We start from the raw sequence: 24,183 nt of genomic DNA on the forward strand, positions 1-24,183 counted from the left end.
GATAGCTCTCTGAAAACATCCGCTCAGTGTGCAGTGGCAGTCAAAAACACTAACAGAAGGGATTGATAATAAGACAGGAAATATCACAATGCCACTATCTGAATCCATGGTGTGCCCACAGCTTGAATACTGTGTACAGATCTGATCACCCCATTTTAAAAAGGGAAAGGTACAGAGAAGGGCAACAAAAATGAGTAGGGAAATGCAACAGCTTCCGTATGGAGAGAGATTAAAAAGATTTGGACTGTTCATCTTAGAAAAAAGTTGACTCAAGGGGGATATGCTAAAGGTGTGTAAAATCATGAATGGCTGGAGAAAGTCAATAGAGAAGTGTTATTTACCCCTTCACCTAACACAAGAACCAGGGGTCATGCAATGAAATTAATAGGCAGCAGGTTTAAAACAAACATCAGGAAGTATTTCTTCACACAATGCACAGTCAACTTGTGGAATTCCTTGCCAGGGGATGTGGTGAAGGCGAAAAGTATGATTGGATTCAAAAAAGAACTAGGTAAATTATTGGAGGATAGGTCCATCAGAGGTTATTAGCCAAGATGGTCAGGGACACAGCCCCATGCTCTGGGTGTCTCTAAACCTCTGACTGCCAGAAGCTGGGAGTGGATGACAGGGGATTGCCTTTTCATTCTCTCTTTAGCACTGACAGGATACTGGGCTAGATAGACCATTAGCCTGACCCAGTATGGCCGTTCTTATGTCTAATACAGAAGGGAAAGTCCTGTGTTCTTGTGCTGAATCAGCCAGGAGTTGTTCTCTGCTTACTCCAGGCTCTTCAATATATTGCATTAGGTCAGGGATACCGTAATTACTCCTCTCCTTGCAGCAGCATGGCTGAAGGGTGCATTTTATCATCCATGCCTGAGTATAGGTAGATTAAGGCTAAACATGGGCTGGATGAGTCAACAGAATCGTCCACATAAATCTCTCGGAGCTACCAGACCAGCCTTCCATTCTCCCTTCTAGCCTGCCAGCAGACTGTAAGGTGCAAGATGGATGGAACCAGGGACCCAAGCCTGTGTGGCGCTGGGCACCTCCTGCAATGTTCAGAGCACCCTGCCCTCCCATTGAAGCCTCCGAAAATTGAAGGCACCCAGCACCTTGCAGATCTGGGCTCCAAATCAGCCCATATGTGTCTGTGGGCCAGGGTGAACCAAGGCTGTTCACATCCCTGAGGGACCCATGGGCCTTGGACCACACCCACCCCTCAGGAAACCAGTTTCCCCTCCTCTTTTCTTCCTTGCACAAGTTATTTTGATCGGTGAACAGCTCCCACACCCGCCTGCCCTCAACACCTCCTGAAAGCGAGCTGCTCGCTCTATAGAAGAACAAACTCGGGTGATGATTTATGAGGTGTCTTAGCACATTGTGCCGCATGATGGCGGAACAAGACTTAATGAGCCGCAGACCTTTAACACAAACAACAGGACGGGATTTGTGCTCTTTCTCCGGTGTATGTGAAGATCCTTTGCCACCAGCTCTGCCTAATTGGCAGCCAGCAGCTGGGAGACGTCTCTGGGAGAAGGGTTCAGCTGAGAGCCAGGTGCCATTATTTTGGCAAATAGTAAATTTGCTGGATAATACATGTTGGGGGCATTTAAACCGATCTGCGAGGTTTCCGCTGGAAATAAATAAAAATGGTTTCCTGGAAAAGTAGAAATGGTTCATTTTAGCCATTTCAAAATGTCCGTTTGTTTAGGATTGTAGCTAATTTTTAATAGCAAGAAAGGGTGAGAACACCTCCAAAGACCCAAAACTAATTGAACAGTTTTATTTTGGGCCTTGTGCCCCAGCCATACAGACAGTCAGTGCATCATTCCTGATTCCCCACCACCATCTGTGGCTCAGTGCTAGTGCCACAAGTCCTCCTTTTCTTTTTGCGGATACAGACTAACACAGCTGCTACTCTGAAACTACACAGTCTGGTTTCCCAGCTCCCACAGTCCTCAGAGTTACAAACATCAGAGTGAAGAATTGACCGGTCAATCACACACCTCATGTGGAACCGGAAGTACACAAGCAAGGAGCAGCAGAGACACTCATCCACCTCCTCAAAAAAAAGCAAATACCGTGTTAAACATAAACTAGTAAAGGCAAAGTAATATTTTTCTTCTGCATAGTAAAGTTTCAAAGCCGTGTTCAGTCACTGTTCAGCTGTAAACTTTTTAAAGAACAACCATAAAGTTTTGTTCAGAGTTACAAACACCCTCCGTTCCGGAGGGGTTCATAACGTTGAGGTTCTGCCACTGTTTGTTCAGGACTGCTTTGCAGGGGTGTGTGACTGGTGGGGTGACCACACACTGCGGAGTCCAACCTGGTGGGGAAGGATATGAGGGGAAGGGTTGCTGTGGCCACATGGGGGGGGTCTCAGGCGGGCAAGCTGGGGATATCATGGAGGGCCGTGAGGGCCGGGGGAAAGAGAGAGAATCCCCTAAAACCTAATGCAGAGCCAGCGTTGGACTCTGCTGGAGGCAGTACGGTAGCGCGTGGCTGGAGGGGAGGGGAGAGAGGAGCGGATCAGGAGGGGAGGCGAGGCCAAAGGAAAGGGGGGCAATTAACAAAAGGCTGCTGTTTGCCTTTTCTCAGCCTGTGCAGGGAAGAAGGCAAATAAAGCACAGAAATGGTTGAGTTCCCCTGAGATAAACAAAGAGCATTGGACATGGTCCAACCCTGCCCATCTCCATAGCCGGTGCAGAGCCAGCGGTCAGTGGGGCACACAGAGGGGGCAGAGCTCCCAAAGAAACTGACCTCCAGCTCTCTGGGTGATGAGCATGCCAGGTCTCAGCTCCTCGCTAAGGAAAGAGGGATCAAGTGAAAGGGGGTGGCCATGAGGCAGGAGGCTGGCTACAGATTCTGAGTTAAAGCAAAAACCAGGCCAGTGGGTGGGGACTGGGGAACCCTGGGAACTGAGTGTGCCAGTTCTCAGCAAGGGAAGCTGCAGGCAGGTGTCCACACAGTCAACTCTGGGAGCGTTGGGGAGATGTGTTGATAGACAGATATTCACAACCAGAGATAGGAGCAGGAAGGTTCTTGGAAGCCCCACTGACTCCATGCACCGAGTTTGTCAGTACTCAGCCAGGGGGAGGGACTCAGAACCAGCTGCACACCAGATTCCATCTCTTTCTCTCCTAGCCAACCTGTGCATGGTGCATTGCTAGGAAACACAGGTTTGAAGAGGGATCCTTTCTCTCTCTCTTAACGTCTCTCAGACCTCTAGAGAATCTGTCCTGAGTGGAATTTAAAAGAACAATTGCCCGAGGGTCTCTTTCTTTCACTCGCAGTTCTGGTGCTTTTTCTTCACACTGATCCGTGCAGCGCCTTCTTAGGCTCCAGTTTTAGTAGCAGGGAAGCTATATCTGTGCCTAGGAAATGGCAAATTCTATTTAACTTGCCATTGTTCCCAGCACAATAACAAAGGCAAGGTGTGTGAGAACAAAGTAGCAGGGTAAATAGAAACAGGAAAATGCAGCTCAGCAGCAGAGCCTTGCCATCACTGCTCAGCACAGGCATGGGAGCTGCGGAGCTCTGGTGTTGGGGGGGTGTTACCGCGTCCGAGCTCTGCTCAGCTTTTCCACCAGCTTGCTAAGCTCTCTGGATGGTCGCACAGAACGTTTATGGAGGATGGCTGACCCCTGGGAGGCCTGTCAGTGGTTTGGATACATGGGCCTGGCACCCCCGTTTACGTGCCCATGGGATGCAGATATCTAAGGGGAAAATCACGCATTGCAGCCACAGATGCATGGGCGAGGACCAGGGCCACCAAGATCTGAGCACCCCACTTGGTTGGCAGCGGGTGAGGAGCAGGACCACCAAGATCTGAGCACCCCACTGGGCTGGCAGCGGACAAGGGCATTGGCTATTGGCCAAGATGCATCCTGTGGATGCAGGGAGAGAAGAAACTGCATTGATAACTGGGTTGAGCTGCATACCCCTCAAAGGTAATGAAAGAGTTAACTAGAGAAGAGTAATCAGGGCCCCTGGCTTCACTGGCAGGTGGGGCAGGTGCCTCTGAAGATGAAGCCCAGCTGGGTGGTGAGCCTAGGGAGAGGGAGCCCAGATGAGGAGGCTGGAGGGAGAGAGGGGAAGAATGCTGGGTCCTTCTCTGTTTGCTAAGGACGGGAGGAAAGGCCTGGAGAGACGCAGAAGTGCAGCATGTCTGTGAAAGGCCCCGAAGGAAGGCCAAGGTAGGACGAGCAGTGAGGTTTCAAGGGAGCAGACCTTAGCTGCTCAGGGCAGGATCCCTGGACTGGAACCCAGATGAGGGGAAGGATCTAGGTTTCCCTGTTGAGTTTGGAGCTGGGCCTTCAGAGAGAAAGCCCTGGGAGTGAGACCTCGCACGAGAGCAGGGAGATCTCCTGCAGAGCCTGAGAAGGGGGGAAGAGTTGGGGGGAGGGAGCCTGGGTAGTGGTGCAGAATTATGTTTATCTGAGTTTAGTTTACTGGACTCTTTGTTTGCCCAGGAAGGGGCAGGAGAGAATGTGAATTGGCTGGAGAGCAAGGTCATCATGAGAAGAGGCTGGGCTGGAGGGGCTGTTGGTGGGACCACCAGGGAGGAGATCCTGCTACCCCACAGCCAGCCATGAGGGGGGCACATCAGCAAGTAACTCCTCTCCAGTAACACTCCAGAATGGATCTGAATTTGGTGTCATGCAGTCTGGCTGATGTGATGCTCCGAGCCACTAAGGGAGTTGGGTCTGGTACACCTAGATGACACAACTGTGATTGGTTATTCTTTGCATTCATGGATAAGGAATGGTCTTTGGACCCGTGCAGAGTGCTGGTGTTGTAACCCACACACCGCCCGAGTGTGGTGCTCTGTTCCATTTAGTGGCACCGAGACCACTTGGAGATTAATGAGTCTGCTACAGCCTTCGTTAAGAGCCATGTGACCTTTAGCTCATACACTAAACTCCAGAGATCCCAGGTTCAATCCTACCTAGTGGGTTCTGTCAGACTGATAGCTGGAGCATGTGGAACAACTTGTCCCCCAAATGACTCCTTGTCTGGGGAAGCTGGGGGGAAATGCAGGCGTCACAATGTCTCGCAGACTCAAGGCGGACACGCCAGCAGTAGCAGGTGGTTGTGGAGCGATCCTCAAAGAGGGAGAAGCTGTTGGATGCCTGGGGCCTGGCAGGCGTTGGGACCAGCAAGGCTGAGAGTCTGTTTTACAACCGCTAAATCCATGGATTAGGAAAGGGAAACCAGCAATACCCTCAGTTAGTATCAGAGCCCTGAATTTAGCCCTATTGCAATGGTTGGGGGTACTTTAAAAGGGTGCCTTCTCATTATCCAGCCAAGTAGCAGAAGACAGAACAGGAGACTGAGTTGCTGGTAATTTGATTTTTACCAGTTTTTTCACGTAACTGAAAAATTCCCAGGTTTTACAAAAGCAATTATTTGTTTTTTACTGATTTTTTTTTTTTTCCCCCACCTGAATTCTGGACCACACAAGTACATGAAACCACTCAGTATGTTAAATTAATCCAATCCGTTACATTGGGTAAACCAGTGGGTCTCAAACTTTGGGTCGGGACCCCAAAGTGGGCCGTGACCCTGTTTTAGTAGGGTTGCCTGAGCTGGCTTAGACTTGCTGAGGCCCAGAGCCGAAGCTGAAGACCTGAGCCCCACCACCTAGGGCTGAAGCCTGAGGGCTTCTGCTCTGGGTGGCGGGGCTTAGGTTACAGGCCCCCTGCCTGGGTCTGAAGGTGGGCTTCAGTTTTGCCCCTCTCGTTCCCGCACAGGGTGGTGGGGTTTGGGCTTTGGCCCCTCATCCTAGGCTGCGGGGCTTGGGTGGACTCGGGCTTCCACCACCCCCATTCGGACTGCTGGGGTCATGTAGTAATTTTTGTTGTCAGAAGGGGGTTGCAGTGCGATGAAGTTTGAAAATCCCTGGGCTAGACTAATTGATTATTAATTTAATACATCTAAGTGCGAACGTTACTCTGTTAAAGTAAGGCCTTGTAGCACAAGATACACATATACAAGCACATGCATGTGTGTATGTACCATTATGTGCAATGCATGAAATAAACCAAGCCATGAAATAAACCACAGAGCTTTGACTGACAGTACTCTGACTTTTCTCTATTTGCTGGTTTTCTCTGTCCTCCTGTCCCTCCGTATTAATCCCAGTATTTACCCAGAAAATGTTGATGTTATTTTTTTTTTGCACCGATTCTCATCCATCTTTTAATATTTATAATAAGCCCAATAATTTCCTGGGAGATGTTCAACAAAGTAACAACGGACAATGAAGGGCCTGGCTTACTGGTAACTCTGTTTGCCGGTTCCTTGCCTTCCCCAACAGTGCGGGAGTTGTGAAATGGCAGCGTTCTGATACCATCTGCTGGTAGCAAGGCAGCAATGAGATCTACCACTGATCCCATAAGCCGCGGCCAGATCACCCTCCCTCAGTTAGAACAACTTCAGAGCTCCAGAAGAAGGCTAGCAAGAGAAATACTAAACAAGCAGCAGCTCATGACATGGAGGGGAGGAGGGCAGGATGGAAAATGGGACACTAGGACCAACAGATTTATCAGTAAGTAATATTCCCTTGTGCCTCTCTTCTCCCATCGAACAACATCAGCTTCTTGGATAGACTGCTGATGTAGCTAGCAGTATCTGCCCACGGGCAGTGCAATTTTACTGGCCACTAGCAGGGTCCTACAGCCAAAGGGGCAACATGAGAAGCAGAAAGGCCCTCGCTGACAATGTCATATGACTCACAGTGTTGCCAGTTCATGGTTTAATTCTTGCGATATTTGGTGCTTTTCTTAAAGCCTCAGCTCCTGGAGTCCTGGGATGAGGTGAGATCTCAGGCATTTTCTTTTTTAAAGAAAAAGATAATAGGCCTTGTTTTCAAGCTTTTCTTGGATGCCGCATCAACCTGAAAGGCTATGACACTGGCAGACAAATTCAAAGAACCCCAAAGTTTCCGTTTTGAAATCTCATGATTTTTCACCCAATCCCATGATTTGGGGGGGCACTCACAATTTTGAAACATTTGTGGTTGACGATATTAGGAGGGGGTGACGACCATGTCGCCACCACCTTAAACACCTTGGGCATGAAGAGGTTACTTCTGTCACAAGTGACAAGATCAGAAGATGGCAACTGGCCTGCTCATGAGCTGTGCTAATGCAGTCGAAGACCCAGCTAGCCAGGGTGACTTTAGCTGTAGCTTTGGCCTTGTATCTCTCAAAAAAGACAGTTGCTTTGACTTTCTAAATTCTTGAGAAAGACAGAATTTGAGAACATGCCTTGCCTCCATCCCCCCAACGCAGCCTCTTGTCCTACAAGGGATACCAAGTAATAGTTCAGAGAGAGAGGAAGAACAATGGGTTAATTCAGATGGAATTTGGGATTCAAAGATTGTCAGGTGCTCAGATACTCCGGGGATGGGCACCAAGATTTGTACCAAAGATAGATGGTTGTGTTGTGGGATAAATAGATGGGTAACAAAACTGAAGAGCAGCCGTGTTAGTCTGTATTCGCAAAAAGAAAAGGAGTACTTGTGGCACCTTAGAGACTAAGGAATTTATTTGAGCATAAGCTTTCATGAGCTTCATCAGATCCGCTGAAGAGAGCTGTAGCTCATGAAAGCTTATGCTCAAATAAATTCCTTAGTCTCTAAGGTGCCACAAGTCCTCCTTTTCTTTTTGCAAAAACTGAAGAGGAAGCTCGGGAGGGTGGAGTGGGAAACGGGACTCTGGCCTAACTCCCTGCTAATCAGCCTCTACCAACTCTCTGCTAAGTGTCATGAATGCAATGTTGTCAGCCTAAATCTGCAGCCAGCTTGAGATAATAGCTCTGAGAGGTGTGAACTGTCCCAGTCATCTCAGTGGGGTGTTAGCTCTGAGATGACTCTCTTTTACTATTAGTGTTATTAACCATTTAACTGCTGATAATTTTATAGCAAAATTATACAGCTAATGTGCTGAGTCCATCACCCCAGATGGACTCTCATCCTTCCCCAGCTGTCAAAGACCCCAACATCCCTTGTATCCAGCATCAAAAACCTCTAGCTTCACCCCTTCTCCCTCCCTCCACAAGTACTTTTACCATGTATCTATGGCCTGTCAGTACAAAAACCTCTGGCAGATCAAAAATGAAGATGTGCAGAGAGCATAAAATAAATTGAATTGAATAGCAAAGTACTCCTGAGGCTGCTGCCTCGATTGCATTATTCAGGTCCATGTTTAACTCCATAAAAGCCCCCATTTTTTTAATTGAATTAGGGCTGCCACAAGATTTCCTGTGTGTCTCCTCAGGGGCGCTGCCAAATCCAGGGACGCTGCTGAAGAATTTAAGTACATTTTTCTCTGGACCCTGGCTAAGTGATTCATAGATGGTGACGATCACTATGATCCTCTAGTCTGACCTGCCGCACAACACAAGACTAAATATGCCATGGCCTCAGGCGGGAGTCAAACCTGGGTTAATGTCTCGGAGGTAGCTAGAAGCCTCCCTGAGGATCAGACCCTTAAGGCTTAAAGTCCAGTGCTGGATCCTCATTGATGACCTAGGTGTCTGTATATAACCCGCACACTCTCACATGGGAACTACAGGGGCAGAAAAACATAGAGCCAATTAGTCCGTTTCTGTAAAATAAAAAGCACCTTCATAAATCCCCAAATCCCTTCTTGGGACAAATAAGGAAATCAGCTTTATTTTGACCAGATCCTTAGTTCTCTGCTTCTCTGTCAGTTTCACAATAGAGCAGCAAAACCCTGCAGAGCATGTGTCACAGTGTCATGGCCCCAGGCTTCAAACTCACAGGCCATACAACTTCAGTGTTGGCCCCCGCAAAAAAAACCCCAAAAGGATCAGACAGACCAAACCGGGATTGGACACTGGATTATTGAAATGCTACAAGTAAGAGGCTCTCTCTCCTGAAGTTTGAAGCCTGGCTTGGCAGAGCTGAGAGATGTGTCTAAGCAACCGCACTTTTAGGTGCTTATTCATCTCCAACATATCCCACTAACCCTCTTCGTTACTCCTTCCCAAGCTGACTTGGGTTACACATATGGAGGCAGAATAACCCTGGCAGAGGCAGGCTTATTGTGAAGCAATTAATCCCTTTTTTAAAAAAAAAAAAAAAAAACCCTCTCTCATGCATCGGATCACAGCATCCCTAGAAGTCGAAAGGTCCGTGCTGCTCAGACCCAGCAGTAATTGGTGTAAGACAGAGGTTTTCTTTCCAGCGGTGACAGAAGAAAGTGCGTCTCTAGCAGCCTTTTCATGCCTCTGCTATAGAGGGACAATGCAATTATCTCAGCAGACGCATTATGATACTGCAAAAAATAGAACCTGAGATGGAAACGGCTCCTCCCCGCTTGTATTCAATGATCGATGGAAAATGACCTGTTTGTTACCGGGTTTTAGTTCGTTAGTTTATTCATAGACTCTTGTAACGTCTAGCTCTGCTGAGCACCGGACACTTCCCCAAAGGGAGTTTTATTGACTCAGCACCCCCAGCCTGGGGCAGTCCATCCTCTCCCCACCCCTGGTAAAACAAAGCGAGGGATTTCTTCAGCAGCAGCTTGCAATTCTGCATTCAGGTAGCTGTTGTTATTATTATAATTTTTTTATTAAAGGGAGTATTATTAACCCCCTTTGATCAATAAGGAAATGAGGCATGGAGAGATAAAGTGGCATGGCCAATTTAAAGAGGGTCAGTAGCAGAGCCAGGCATAGGACTCAGCTCTCCTGAGCCTTCGCTACATCCATCCTTCCTCTCATCAGCTGATTGGCCTGGTGCTCCAAATGCTGCCTGCAGTTTGCAATAAACTAGACTTATGAGACTGGGAGCCGGATCAAAACCTTTGAAAATCAGGGCCTAAAAGTTCATCTGGAAGCTGCAACAGATGAGATAGAGTGGAGAGAGGGGGATTCAGACATACTCACGTGGCTTTGGAAGCACCCCCCCCCCCAATTTCCCTGAACAACAGCTACCTGGCACTACCCGGAGCATGCTTTCAGGAGCATTGGGCTGTGCAAGATCCACTGGGCTTTTTCTGCCTCTGTTCCTTTGAGCTACGCTCCTTTTGTGGGGTCATTCTGCTTAGAAAAGAGCCTCAAGTTGGGCACACCTGCTGGTTTTTCATTCCCATTTGAATGTGAGTGTTCATTAACTAGTGATGAATGGCAGCTCGGAGCCTGCAAAAACAGCACTTGGCTGCTCAGATGCCAGGTGCAACGCAATGAGAGGGAGAGAGACCCAGTCTAGGAAGCACCATGCACTTGTGTCCAAGCCCCACCTTTGGGCTACACCCGGGTGGCAGAACTTGAACCCAGATCCTGGTAGTTCTCCCCTCTCCTCCCCACCTTGTCCCCCCCGCAAGAAGGCAGCAGGAATAAAAATAAAGGAGCTGTAACATGCTGGAGGAGGAAGAAAGTAATTGGCCAACACGGCTTAGTGAGGGAACATCCAGACTTCTCCCACCCCCACCCAGCCAGGGGCTGTGCCAGCGACTGGCAAAGAACAGCTGAAGACAACAGGTGAAACCCAGCTATATTCTATTGGAGTCACCTCACATTGGCTTTGGATCAGGCCCTTTAATTTCCAACAATTCAGCCAATGTCAAGGAAGTGCAACCCTGGAGGAGGTGTGGGCACCCCCTTGAGAGGCTCGACCTTGATCCCTCTGAGATCAACAGGATGGGCACAGTACAGGCAGTGGTAGTGCAATCTTCCCCTTCCTGCCCACAGATCCCCCCCAGTCCTGGGGCAAGAGGGTGGATTGCTGTCTATGGCTTAGCCAATCTCTGGGTGCTAGGCCGAGGCTGCCCTGGCACCCCAGGAGTGCCAGGAGCAATGTGGGGCACGGGCAGGTGGATGCAGCTGTAGTAATGGTGCTGTGTGTTCGGCAGCAGAGGTATCTCCCAAGGGGAGGAGTAGAAGCCCCATGAACTGAGTCATTTAAATCTAGACCAGCTCTAGAGACTGGATAATATATAGCAGGGACCAATCCTGCCTGCAGGCTCTGTGGGGCAGGAATTGTCTTTTTGTTTGTACAGCGCATAGCGCAATGGGATCCCGCTCCAGGCCCGGGGCTACCACAATACAAAGATTAGCAAATGCATGTGACGTGACCAAGCTCCCATGTCCCTGAGCTAACTCCTTCCACCTTGGATCCAAACACTCCTACATTGTCAATGGGGGTGCGTGTCTGAGAATCTGAGCCCGGGTTGGGGTCTGAAATCCACAGCGCCTCCCCATTCCCTGTCCTGGGCTGAGCTCAAACCCTAGCTCCAGCTGGAGATGTCACAGCTGAGCTCTTTCTAATGGGTCCGAACCCCCTTCATAGGTCTAGGCAATCCCAGCTCCAGTGACAATCCAGAATCCAAACCTGGATTCCAATTTGAGGGGAGGGTTGCGGGGGCTCCCTCTTAATGTCAGCGATGCCCAGTGTGGATCGCAGGATGCCCAGTGGGGACACATCAAGCAGGCAAGGACAGGTGCTGTGCTCAATCTGCCAGAAGCCCCTTTGGAAATCAGGTGTTTGGGAGTATGTAGGGGGATGGGGTGGGGGAGCAGAATTCTGGGGGGCGTTAGAAATGGAGTGTCTGCTTGGCTAGGTTGTCTCGAGGACTTAGCATGTGAAACCCCTGTGTTGTGTGTACCCCTCGGAGCCTGACCTGCAATGGATATGAGTCTCTTACAGCCCCCACTGGGGAAGCTTGGCTCGTTAGTTCAAGCTGTAGCTACTCATGCCTTTAGTTCTGGAGGACCCCAGTTCAATCCCTGGTACGGCAGCCTTCCGGGATGCACCTCACAACCCCCTGTTGGCAAGGAGGCCAAGGACAGAATGGGCCAAAGGGACCAACCACTTGGGAGCTTACACTGCCAATAAGTACCTTCAGCGTCTGGACCAGATGGAGGATCATGGGCCAGTATGTGAAAGTCGCCCCACAGGAGCCAGGGGTGGACCTGTCATGGCCTGCTTTCACCTGAGCGGCTCTTTGCAAGGAGCAGCAGCTGTCCTACACCAGAGCAGAGGCAGATGGCTCTGTTCATCTCTTCCCCCAGGACACAGGCTGCACCGGGGTCTGCCAAGCGGAGGCAAGAACACGTCCAGGCCGTTTGATCATTTCCACATTTAATTAGAAACGTATTCAAACCAGCGAACCCCTCGCTGCATGTCAGACGCTTCCCCGAATGCGTTGGCGAGGCAATCGCTGGATGGTGTTTAAAAGGCTGCCACTGTTCAGTGTAATTCTCACCTTGGGTCCCAGCTGATGGATGCTCAGCGCCAGGTAGCCTGTAAAATCCCGCTACAACGTGACACAGACCCAGCTGCCTGAGAGGAGCAAGCCCCACCTTGCTGGACAAGGTTCCTTTCCATTGTCCTCTCTTGTAATGCCAGCTGGGGTGGAACTGGAGGAGGTGGGAGCTTCCAAAGAGCAGGGACCCCTGCTGAAAGATGACACCTCTTGAGAGCGGCTGGGCTTGGAGGAGCTGTGAACTTTACATAGCAGGTGCTTGGTGAGTCTCCAAAGCTTAGGCCCTGGGGAAGGTCCCATCTTCCACCATCCAAAGGAAGCAGGCACCTGGGCTACCCCACCCAGAGTGGAAGGGCAGTGCCGCGACCGGGGCTAGGTACTAGAAGCCTGGCTGAGGCTCTGAAGCGGGGCAGAAGCCAAGTGGACACCAAGTCACCTCCTGGGCAGCTATGCAGGAGGAGAGATGCGTCCCAGAGGTGGGATGGCCATGCCCTCGCTTGTGTCGCTTTCTGTCCTCTCTCTCAAGGTCCAAAAGCCTGTCTTCAGGTCCTGATTCAATAAGCTGAGTGCTGATAAGATCTGAAGTCATTTTCCTAATGATGGGCCATCTCAGCCAGATAACGTAATTACAAGATTGTCCCCTCACGGCTGCAAAGTGGAGTCTAAGCAGCTGTTACGGTAATGGGTTGGCTTGGGACCTTTCGGGAGATGGAGAAGAGGCTCCTATTCCCTTTGCAGATGGGAATGGGGCCTTGTGCTTCTGACACCTCCTGCCACATCCAATTATACCTCCAAAGGGGGTTTCCTACCCCTCTGATAGTCTCTAGCAGCGACTAAACCTAACAGCTGAGCTGGATGCTATTTAGCACTCAGAAGGCTGTACCAGCTTTAGCTAACTCCTCCCCACAGCACCCCCTGCGAGGTAGGTAGGTCAATATCATCCTCCCCATTTTACAGATGGGGAAAACTGAGGCACAGAGCGGCAAAGCAACTTGCCCAAGGTCACCCAGCAAGTCAGCAGCAGAGGTAGAGGCAAAGAATGCTGGTGTCCTGGCCCCCAGTGCTGCGCTTAGGTCACTAGACCACAGTCTGCGCCCAGCCGTGGCTACAAGCGGCTCTCCGAGCAAGGCTCCCTGCTCACAATTTGTTTGCTTAAATTAACTACTAGTCTAAGAAGACAGGGCAGGTTTGATCTGTTGTGTGTGTGCTCCTGGTGGGACATATGCGGCAAAGAGCTGAGCTCTGTTTGTATCCTCCGGGCTCCTCAGTGGGTAGGGTGGGGAGAGCCATGCTAATGTCCCAAGTGGAGTTTCGTCGGCACTGGTAGAATAAATACATCGCCTCCATCCCAGGACAGGAAGAAGAATGAAAAGGTCGGTGTGGATTGTGGCAGCAGCGTGCAGCTAAGAGGGAAAGAGGGGATGGAGCAACAGTCTGTAGGGGGGAGAGAGAGAGAAAGAGAAGGAAGATGACACAAGGCTGGGGGGGGGGAATGTGACAGCAGTCCACTGGCAGAGGTGGGAGAGAGAACACGAATGGGCAGGGGTCCACCGAAGAGACACCAATGGCTGCCTGGAGGCGTGGGAACAGCAGCAGCAACCTGTAGGCGAGTGACAGCCATCCACAGGCAAGAGGGAAAGCGGCGCGAGTCCAGAGGAGGGGGAAAGAAGGGGGGAGCGTGGCCGCAAGTAGAGGGGAGAGGGAAAGAGGCAGCTGTTTGGGGGAGGGGAGGGAAAACAGTCCCCTGGGGAAAGAGAAAGGGTGACTGTGGCACTGGGTGGAGGAGGACCCGAGGGGGATGGGGGTGCCGCTTAGGGAAGCGGGGGGAGGGAGGGTTTCTGTCTGTGGCATCCTCTTGTCTTTTTAACCTAGCTCCCCTCTTCTCCGTGGGCAGGTGCTCCGAGCAGAGCCAGCCCCCCTGGAGGGCTCTGGGCCACAGAGAAAGGAGATTGCTGTCAGAGATCAGAGAGGCAGGGACCCAGCACGCTCAGGGAGCGTCTCACTCCCAGCGACCCCCATTAGCCCAGCCCAAGAGACAGTGGATACCAGGCCTGACCCCACCGGGGCGCCCACACAGAGGAGAGAGGGTGCCAGCCAATTCCCCACTGCCCTGCTGCTCTGACTGGGGCGAATGCAGGAGAGAATCAGGCCCCCTGGTCTCCTGCCTGCCCCCTGCCGAGGGGACGCACCCAGCCGTCACTGCTTCCTCTTCACCACCTGCCTCAGGTGCAACTCGCTCTCCGCCGCCACAATGGGCTGCTCCTTCTGCAGGTGGTAGTTGATCAGGTGGCTGATGCTCTCGAACCGGATGTCCTTGGTCCTCACCTGGAGCAACAGAATGGGGAGGGGGGTGGGCATGAGGCGGGGAGTGGGCAGGTCGCACTCCACCCAGAGAGGAGGCTGATGCGGCTAAGCGGGACGGGGTGCCCGTCAAGGACATGCGGGCTGATTTCGGGGAGCCCAGCCCGCTCCTTACCACACCCTCAGGATCCACCAGCAGCAGATGCTTGGGCTGCCCGCCGTTCATGCCTGTCAGGACGTACTGCCCGGGGTTGGTGATGCTGTCCCTCACCAGGAAGTCCCCGTCCATCTGCAGCAGCTTCTCCGCGTCTCGCCGGCTCATCTTCCCATGGTACCAGGGCTCCCGCTTCAGCTGCTCTTCCGTGGGGGCGATGGGAGCCTTCCGGGTGGGCGGGCTGGGCCACTGGTCCTCTAGGGGCGGGCTGGCCCTGCCGGCCACCGTGGATTCATGCAGCTTTAGGGCATCTTCGAAAGGCCCTGCAAGAAGCCAAGACTATAAAGCAAGGAGGGGACAGGCCCTGGCAGCTACCCTAGCCAGGATCACATCACTGGGCTCCCAGTCCCCAGGTCTACTGCCAGTCGGGTTTGGGAAGAATTCTCCCATTGCTGGACCTTGGGCTGGCTCTTTTAAAGGCCTTGAGCCAAAGACCAAAAGCAACTCCCACTATTCTGTTCTAGTGAGGTTCCTTCGCTCCAAGAGCCGCTGTCTTACTCATGTCAAAGAGATCCTTGGGGGGGCTCTCCTCGCGCTCCCAGCCATCCAGGCACTGCGTGTTGACGTACATGTGCTCTTCGTAGTCGCGGCATCCCAGGGGCTGGCCGTCTGCCTGGAGGTAGCCGTCGCAGGACTGGCCTGGAAGACACAGTGAGGGCCAGTGAGCGCCGGCAGGCTCTGCGCAAAGGAACCACAGAAGCCGGGCCTGCCCTACCGGGATCCATGGGTGGCGCGAGAGCGAGGGAGGGAGGCTAGCCCCTCACCCCTTCTGCCTGAGGCCCTGCCTCTTCTGTGACCCCCTGCCAGAGCCCAAAACCCCCCTCACTGCGGCCACTGGCCTCCACCCCAGGCTAGCCCCCCGGAGCACCGGGAAGGTGGGCGGCACAGCCCCAGCCTCACCTTGGACCAGCAGTAGGGAACTGGAGCCGCACGCAGAACGGAAAGTAGGAGGGGAGAGCTGGGGTCAAAGCATGGGTGGGGCCACGCCTGGATGTTTGGGGAGGCACAGCCTCCCCCAGCCTATGATACCCGCCACCCATGCTAGGATCGCTCCCTATGATCTACCTTCTGGTGTCTTGTCCAGTTCAGTTGTACCAATGGGGTACAACCACTTCCCTGGGGAAGTGATTTCCACCTACTCTCCTCCCTGCTAGGAAGCTCTCCTGCTCCATGCAGCCTCAACTTCCCTCTGCTGAGTTTCACCCCATTGCTCCTCCCTTGGCCACGCTCTCCTACGCTGATCTCATCTTCCCCTGGGTCCTTTCCCCTCCCTGTATTTGGCCCTTTCACCCTGACTCACTAGGGGAGGAGCAGGAAACAAAGCTTCCTAAATTCATCTCTGATGGGAGCAGCTGCTGTAACATCCAGGGGAGACTCGGGGACAAGCTCATTGGTGGCCAGAAACACCCCCACCCCTGACAGTTCCCCCTGGAGTCCATGTGGTGATGGTGCAGAAGGATCAGCTGACGTGCCAGGCTGTGTGACTCATGCTAAAGAATTGGGTTTGCAAAAGGGGCATCACTCCAAGCAGCTGCCCTATGCATTGTTCTCAGCTAGTTTTCTCGTAACCGGGCAGCTAGGGACAGTGATGCCCATCTCTGAGGGTCCTACCACAAGCATTTGCGAGTCCTTGGCCATGCATTCCCGTGCCCACAGGGACGTCAGTCCCTGGGTTAAATGACGCCTTCGAGCTGCAGCACGTACCAGGAGCGTTGCCATCCCAGTGGGAGCCCGGGTGGCTGTTCTGGTCTCTTCTGGCAGGAAATCCAGCCTGTGAAGCAGAAGAATCAGACCTCGGTCCATGCAGCACACATGATGCAGGAGGTTTGTTTCCCCTCCACACGTGGCGAAGGGGTGGGCATGTGATATGGAGACCCAGGCAGTGGACAGGGAGATGTGCTAGGTGGAGGCGGGAGGACAGCTGAATACCCCGGCTTTGCTCACTGCCTCCTCAGGGCCTCCACCCCTTGCTGGCAAATGGAGAATGTTGCTAGGCCTAGAAACACAGCCTGGAGGTCACAGCTCATGGTCACATGGAAGTGTGCAGCAGGTCTCCCCATGACCTCCTTCACCCCTGCACGCTTTAGCTCCCTCCTCTGTATAATGGGGTGATGCGGCCCGTGTGGGGTGACACAGCCTGTGAGAGATCGAGGGGGTTAGTGACTGCCAGTGCAGGGACCGTGGGATTGGCGCACCTCTGTCCCTCCTGTTCTTTGCCTGTTGCACACCATTGCTTCGTCTCCTGACGGCTGTAACACGTTCATCTGGGATTTAGTGGCCTGTGATGTGCAGAGGATCGAACGTTCCCTTCTGGCCTTAAACGCGATGAACCGATGACTCAATGGCTAGAACTTTTGGTAAAATCCCACGCAGCTTTCAGAGGCTGTGATAGTCTTTACTGCTGGACAACAGACCCCCCCCCAAACCCCAGAGGAGGCCGTAGAGCTGTATGGGGCTCACCCTGATGGACCCACCTCCATCCCTGACCCCAGAAGCTACTCCAGAGACACTCCAGGCCTGACCCCGCAGGAACTCACTGGGGGAGTCCTCGATGGCGACAAGAGCCAGGTTTGGTTTTCAGCTTTCAGCATCAGGGGAAAAGGCTCAATTCAACACAGGAGGTTCTGGGTGCAACTGTGGGGTGGGGAGGTTGTGGGGCAGGGGGGAATCGGGGAAGTTGCACAGCCAAGCGTGCTGACTGCAGGATTCACCTGGCTGAAGTGACCAGCACAGGAGGGCTGGGAGTGCACGTGGCCCAGCAACATTCCATGCCTGAGCCGAGAGTCGACGAGTCCCCCCAGGGGAGGTTCCTTCCCCGGGATGCTGTTGTAGTAATCGTGTTCGGCCATCTCCTCTTCGTCACCCCACGCGGATTCCTCAGTCCCCATTATCCTGCGCAACAGAGAACACCGGAGTTAGGGAATGTGGTTAGACTCCAGAGCTGGAGTATCAGAGCACCCAGAGATTGGCAACCCAGCACCCAGACCCAGAGCATCCCCAGATCTAACACCCAGGGCATCAAGAGCCAGGGCATCTCATGATCTAGCACCCAGGGCATGGTAGCACCTACTACTGAGAGCACCCTGGACCTAGCACCCCTAGCTGCAGGGCCCTGTATCGTGTGAGGCAGAGAATGGTAACACCCCAATGCACTGGGCAGAGGACAGTCCGTTCTTCTACCAACAGCCCTGCTGGGGGCTTGAAATAGCTCAGGTCCTGCTCAGGTGATGACTGCAAAGCAATTCCATGAAGGCCTGGCAGCGTGAATGCCACCTTGTCCCCGAGTCTGGAGAGCACCTGGTGGGGCCAGTAGGAAGTGGCTGGGATGCCAGGTCACTTGCCAGCGTAAGGGATGGATGAACGTGGGGGTAGAAGGCTGCAAGGCCTCATTCACCTGGACCAGCTTTGGGAATATGCCTCGGAATTGCTGCCCGGGATAAGGTGAGAAGGTGCAGACCTGCATAAAAGTAGGCCCCGTCTAGCCAGGGCAATCCCAGAGCAGGGATCTGGGTTCCCAGCAGCATCAACAGGACCCGTGTCTCTCACCCCCCCTACCTGTCCGGCGGCACCACCACCTTGGGGGGGCTGTGCAGATACTGCTTGAAGCGCAGCTCGAAGGCCTGTCCCACCGTGTTGATGATGCTCTGAGCCAGCCCGTCACAGCACTCCAGGATGTGGCACGCTGCCCAGCAGGGAGAGAGATACAGACACATCAGACGGGGCATCTGGGACCTTTATCCCATGGCAGGACTGTGCACGAGGCCCCCGGGTGACATGGCATGGGACACCCATCGCTTGCAAAAATGGATGTCCAGTCCCCCAGGGGCCATGTCCCAGCCAGGGGGCAGTGGGAGATGGGCTGCCTTTCAGGCTGGGGTTCAGGATCACACAGAACTAGAGTGGTCCAGAACTGAGGTTCATTTTTTTCTGAACATGGTGGAATCTGGTGTAGCGAATCCAGCTTGGACCCTGCTCAGCTTTTTACCCACCACGCACCGCCACCACCCTCCTCATCCTCTTCACGGCAGGACGGAGCGAATCGGACAATCGGATCCCAGCTTATGTTTTATAAGCCCCCATGACCATGGATCCCCCCTGGAACATCCGTGAGCTGCTCTTCCCCTTCCCTTCCTGCCATAGGGTCACAGGCCCCTTTAAGGGGGGCCAGTCTTGCCTGGGTCATAATTAACTGCCCCCTAGCTTGAGGAGGTGGGACTAATGGGGTCAGGTGTTTGCATGGTGAACACCTGGGCCTCATCAAAAGGCTTGAGAGAGAAGGAGTAGGGAAGGAAGCTGTAGACCAGGCTGCTGTTGGAAGCAGGGATGTCCCTGAGAGAAGCGGTGGCAGATCCAGGGGAAAGGAGCCTCTAGAGTGGAAGAGTCCCTGCAAGGCCACGTGCTGGCAGGAGGGGCGCTCCGGTGGTGAGTTCCCCTGTTACATTCCACACAATAAATGCACAAGAGGTTGTGGAGTGGGAGCCCTTCTCCATACTTTTGACCAACATGGGTCTCCTGGTTAGCCTTGATCCTTCTTTGCTTATCACCCCTCTTTGTTACCCCCGTGTCCTCTCACCCCTGCCCTGCTCACCTCTTTGGTTAATGGGATCCTTTGCCACATAGGCCACATAGTCTGTCATGTCCTGGAGAGAAAGGGAGAGTCAGAGAAGGAAGGGTTTTGTGGCTATTGTTCCTGGGGCCCGGGATCTGGCCTGTGGGCTAAGGATTGGAGGGGCTTGAGGCAGGGCTATGAATCTGGGTGTGAAGGGGAATGAGCCACAATCCCCCTGCTGGCAGATCCCCCCCCCCTTCCCTAGGCAACGTGGGTGTAGGTCCCTGCTCTGATACACACCCTCCTTGGCTGGTGAGGGCCAGGGAGTGCCGCAGACACAGCAAGGGTTACCCGGTGCTGGGCCTCGCCCCAGGGCAATCTGCCCTCTGTAGCGCCCATCGGGCGGCCTGTACTGTAATGAACCAGCTCCCTGGGGCTGACCGAGGGAGGACTGCCCTCTCGTGGCTGCAGCCCAAAGAGGAGATAAAGGACATACTACCCCTGGCAGCTGCAGGAGCTCGCGTAGGAGGTGGCTCGGCTTTGGGGGTGAAAGAAGCAGGGGTCCAGGCCCCAATCCTTGAAGGAAGGAGAGAGGGACGGGGGGAGCAAATTGCCTGTTGCCTGCAGGGATGGAATCTCATTACACTGTCAGGCTCTGTGAAGGGGGTTTGCTCTGGCGGACAAGTGTGCTTGGGGCATGGGGGCCAGGAAGCGGCGTGTGTCCCTCTGCAGGGCCCCCCTTGGGTCAGTGCAGGTATGGCATGGCAGGTCACTGCTTTGTGGATAGGGGTAGATGCTCCTCTGTGGGAGAGCCCTGGACCGACCAACTGGCCAGAGAGGCGTTTCTTTGGCTATCGCTGGCCTTTCCCTGCTTCTTTGTTGTCTCCTCAGGGCTTAGGAGCTGTTGCAAGGCCCAGCTAGAGAGGGAGAGAGGCCAGGCAGGACCCCTGAGCTCTCAGGGTAGGAAACAAGTTGAGGGGGAAGGGAGTTGCCTTCCCCCCGCCCCAGGGTTACCACCTTTGAAATGCAAAATACTGGCAACCCCCCACCTACAAAGCAGGCCTGTCACAACCACAGCCACAAGGCAACTCTGCAGCGTCCCCCCACAGCAACTTGTAGTATCTAGAGAGAGGACACCTGTAGACAAGACTGATAATCTTCGCGGGTCTCCTCGCTGTCCCATCACTGAAACCCTGTCTCACACACTCATGCGCGGGGCGGACAGCTGCTGTATTTGCAATGGTTTTGCTCTGTTGTCGCTTACACCATGGAAGTGGGAACACAGCAGCATCTTTCACTGGACGCGGACACTTTGAACATGAGCTGTCCCAGCGTCATGCAAGAATACTGCAAGGCTTTAGACCCATGTTTAAAAAAAAAAAAATCCCACAAAAAATCTGGCTTTTTAAATTATTTTTCTGGCAAAACCATAAAAAACCCAGAGAGGCCGGTCAAATACCAGCCAGATGGGAGCCCTCCCCCACCCAGCCGTCGGTGCCCAGGTCTGAGGCTGCAGCAAGCAGAAGCTGGTCCACTGGCAGTGTGATTGTTGCTGCCCATTGATCACCGCCAGAGGCAAAAGAAACTGAGGCAGGGGGGAGAGAAGAGAGGGATGCAAAGGGGGCGAGGAAGAAGGAGGGGGAGGAGGAGATGCAGAAGGGAGTGGGGCCACGAGGAGCTGGCGACTCCTCTAATCTCCACCGAGGGCAGCCCTTACCGTGTCTCCTCCCGAAGCGAAGGAGATGGACTGCATGTGGTGGTTGGCAATGATCTGCAAGGGACAGAGGCAGGCGTTAAAGATCTTTGTGAAAGGTCGCTGGGAGGCTCTGGAATCGCTCAGCGCAGTGGCTCGGTAAAGCGGGAGGAGGGTGGGGATGGACCCGCCGCCAGCCCATGCCGAAAGTCGATGCTCTGGGAACCGTCCTGGCTTTCCTCTGCTGCTGGGGGGAGGCGGGAGCTGGGCCGGCTATATCCACCCCACCCGGCCTAGGGCATGTAGGCTGTGGCTCATCGAATGGACACGCCTGCCTCCTGCTGGCGAGCGTGGTTGGTTCAGAAACGCCAGCTTCCCCTCCCTGCTCGGATCGCAGCCGGGAATCCCCCTCTCCCATCATATCGCCACCCTGTGTAGCCTCACTGGCTTGCCTGACTGTTTAAAGGGGATAAAACAACATGGGGGCTTGAAAGAGCAAAGAGTGGCCTAGTGGTTGGAGCACAGGACTGGCAGCTGGGCCCACCTGAGTTCTAATCCCTGCCCTGACACTAGCTCCCCATCCTGTGTAACCCTGAGGTTGTTCTATCCTTGTGATCTGAGGATAAGCAAGGTGCTGCTCACCCACCCTCTAGAGCTAGATACACTGATCCCCAAATTGGGTGGGGCCCAGATCTGGGGGTTGGGCTCAGCCCATATAGGGACAGGTGTTCGGGTGCCTCTCTGTCACCCCGGAGTGGATCCTTTGCATTGGGCGAATGATTCTGGATTTACAGCGGTGAAGCTGAGAGCAGAATTTAGCCCCAGATCTGAATGTTGGAGCTGGCCTCTCACTTTCCCAGTGTCTGGGGGTTCACCGTGGAGGGGGCGGAGTTGCAGAGGATGCTCGGAGGGGGAATACCCAGGAACGACGAGACAAAATTGAGCAAAAGGAAGTGTAAATGGAGGCTGAATGGCCAAAGGATGTTCCTAGCAGTTGGCGTGGAATCATCTTTGCAAGGGGGCACCCCATTGCTTGGGATACGGAAAACTTGACTGGCCAGAGCACTAGAGAAGGACCCTATATGGGGTGGGGTGGACTTGGCAATTCTGTGCCTGTGCAAAGCCCCAGAAGCAGTGGCACAATTTAGAGCAGCCTCAAGGCTGCTCTAATCTGCAGTAGGGGCTGCACAAGTCCCACTGGATAGAGAAGGTGCAAGCGGCCTCCCCTCTGTCCCTGCCCCAACTGGTCCTAGATCTCCATGCCCCAGAGAAGCAATTGGAGCACTTGGGTGGGCACTAACCTGCCGGGTGGTGGGGATCATGAGGTTGAGCCCGTCGATGGAGATGTTGACAGTGATGCTCATCCCAGCGAAGTGCAGGTTGTTCTTGCCCAGGATGGAGAAGAGGGCTTTGTTAGGCGCCTGGGGAGGGAGAAAAGGGCTGAAGGGTCATTGCCTCATCCGGGGTAACGCTGGGTGCTGCGCTCAGCTAACTAGACAGGGCGATGGGGGGACAGTGCAGGAAGCTTCTGCAATTCTGCTGAGCTGCATCAGCCCTGGCACAGCCAGGGAAGTTCCAGCTTCCCGTCTGCAGACAACCGCTCTGCGCAGGTCAACAGTGCTGGGAAGGGGATCCCAGGGGAGAGTGCTCCAAGGATCCTGGGAGAGAGATCCCAGAACCTGAACCTGCCTTAATAACTCTTAGCCACATCTGCTCAGGGTCTGCAAAGCCAAGTCGGCATCATCAGCCCTGTTTTACAGATGGGGAAACGGAGGCACGGTTACCCACCTTCTTCTTCCAGGCCCCTTTGACCCCAGGCACCGCCTCGTACAGTCTGTTGATGGCTTCCCTGCAAGCAAAGAATCAAGCAGTCTGGGGTTAATCGTCTCGCCCCAGTGGCGAGTCTGGGTCAGTGGGACCTGACCTACCCCACCCCACCCCCGCTGCTAAAATATTGCCTTCTGCGTTGTCTGCGGGGGGCGCACTGGGGACCCTTGCAATGACTGTTGGGGCAGGGACAGCTGGTCCACGTAACCTGTGGCTGGGAGCACTTCCCAAGGCATCCTTTGTTAGTGAGCTGGGTGAGAGCCCCCACTCCCAGGGCTGCGACCCTTCCTTCCAGGATCCCAGCCCCCGGACCATGGGGATGCTTTCAAGGGGCCCAGTTCAGCCTTGTTCAGCACCTGCAGTGTTTGTCCTGATTGCTGGTCATCCGGCCCCAATGTGGGGTAAATATGCAGGTCTCCCAATATGCAGAAGCTACCTGGAGCCGGAGGGTCCCTGAGTCCCAGCTAGCAGCTCGGCCTGCTCCCCAAGCCCATGGAGTCCATGCGCCCGAGAGAGACGTCTCCCAGGGACCTCATCCCCATCCCCAGGACTTGGACGGAGGCTGCAGAATTCAGCCTCCACGCGTGTCACCCAGCGCCTTCACCCTCCACCTCCAGCACCCTCCACGTGCTGCTACTGCTCCCACGGCGCTGCGGGGACAGGACCATCAATACGCCGTGGCTGGCAATCTGCTCTGGAGGCTCCTTCCCTCTCCCCTGCCTCCTATCGATCCGCCTGGGGCCACCCAACGCTGCATCGGCAGGCAGGAGACTCTGCCGTTCTGCCCCCCACCCCCCCAGCTTCTCTTGCTACCTGTCTGATTTGCAGATGGAGTTGCTGCAGCAGAACCTGCCCCCCACGTCCCTTACCTGCACCCTCTGGACCGGTGGCTTTATTTGAAATGCACATGGGGATTTCTCAGCTGGGCTGTTTGGGGTGGAGCTGAGGGGTGGGAAAGGGGAGCCAGCCCTGAAGACTGGAGGCCTGCGATCTCCCCCAGACCAGGACAACAGAGTCAGCCTCTGCGCCTGCCCCCCTTCCATGCTGTCTGGCACCCATAACCCATCCCTGCCCGCGCTGTGTGCTATGGCTTGGTGTGGACGCCAGGGGTCAGCCAGGGGGTCCCTTAGGGCCCGCACTGTGTGCCATGGCATGGTGTGGGTGCCAGGGGTCAGCCAGGGGGTCCCTTAGGGCCCGCACCGTGTGCCATGGCATGGTATGCGTGCCAGGGATCAGACAGGGGGTCCCTTGGGGCTTGCACTGTGTGCCATGGCATGCTGTGGACGCCAGGGGTCAGCCAGGCAGGTTGGCTGGACTGCAAGCTCTGTGCAGCACCTGCAGTGGTAGGTGGAGACGAACC

At 54.0% G+C, this 24,183-nt stretch overlaps 1 protein-coding gene across 4 annotated transcripts in view; it reads right to left on the reverse strand.

The window, feature by feature from the left end:
* Positions 1-12,100: 12,100 nt before the first annotated feature.
* The window catches only part of SHC2 (SHC adaptor protein 2), a 29,117-nt gene continuing 17,034 nt past the window's right edge, over positions 12,101-24,183 (reverse strand). For 2 of the 4 annotated variants that reach the window (XM_043502688.1, XM_038383955.2), the window contains 10 exons: positions 22,785-22,845; positions 22,298-22,417; positions 21,021-21,074; positions 19,343-19,394; positions 18,310-18,436; positions 17,466-17,646; positions 16,459-16,525; positions 15,253-15,393; positions 14,716-15,017; positions 12,101-14,564 (listed from right to left, as the gene is read on the reverse strand). In XM_043502688.1, coding sequence (XP_043358623.1) covers positions 14,436-14,564; positions 14,716-15,017; positions 15,253-15,393; positions 16,459-16,525; positions 17,466-17,646; positions 18,310-18,436; positions 19,343-19,394; positions 21,021-21,074; positions 22,298-22,417; positions 22,785-22,845 — 1,234 coding nt within the window. In that variant the 3' untranslated portion in view covers positions 12,101-14,435. The remainder of the gene's footprint in view (positions 14,565-14,715; positions 15,018-15,252; positions 15,394-16,458; positions 16,526-17,465; positions 17,647-18,309; positions 18,437-19,342; positions 19,395-21,020; positions 21,075-22,297; positions 22,418-22,784; positions 22,846-24,183) is intronic. The other 2 variants (XM_043502687.1, XM_043502686.1) reach the window with 2 other exon arrangements.

This window comes from Dermochelys coriacea, chromosome 25, assembly GCF_009764565.3.
Source record: "Dermochelys coriacea isolate rDerCor1 chromosome 25, rDerCor1.pri.v4, whole genome shotgun sequence".
In the NCBI taxonomy this organism is placed as follows: domain Eukaryota; kingdom Metazoa; phylum Chordata; order Testudines; family Dermochelyidae; genus Dermochelys; species Dermochelys coriacea.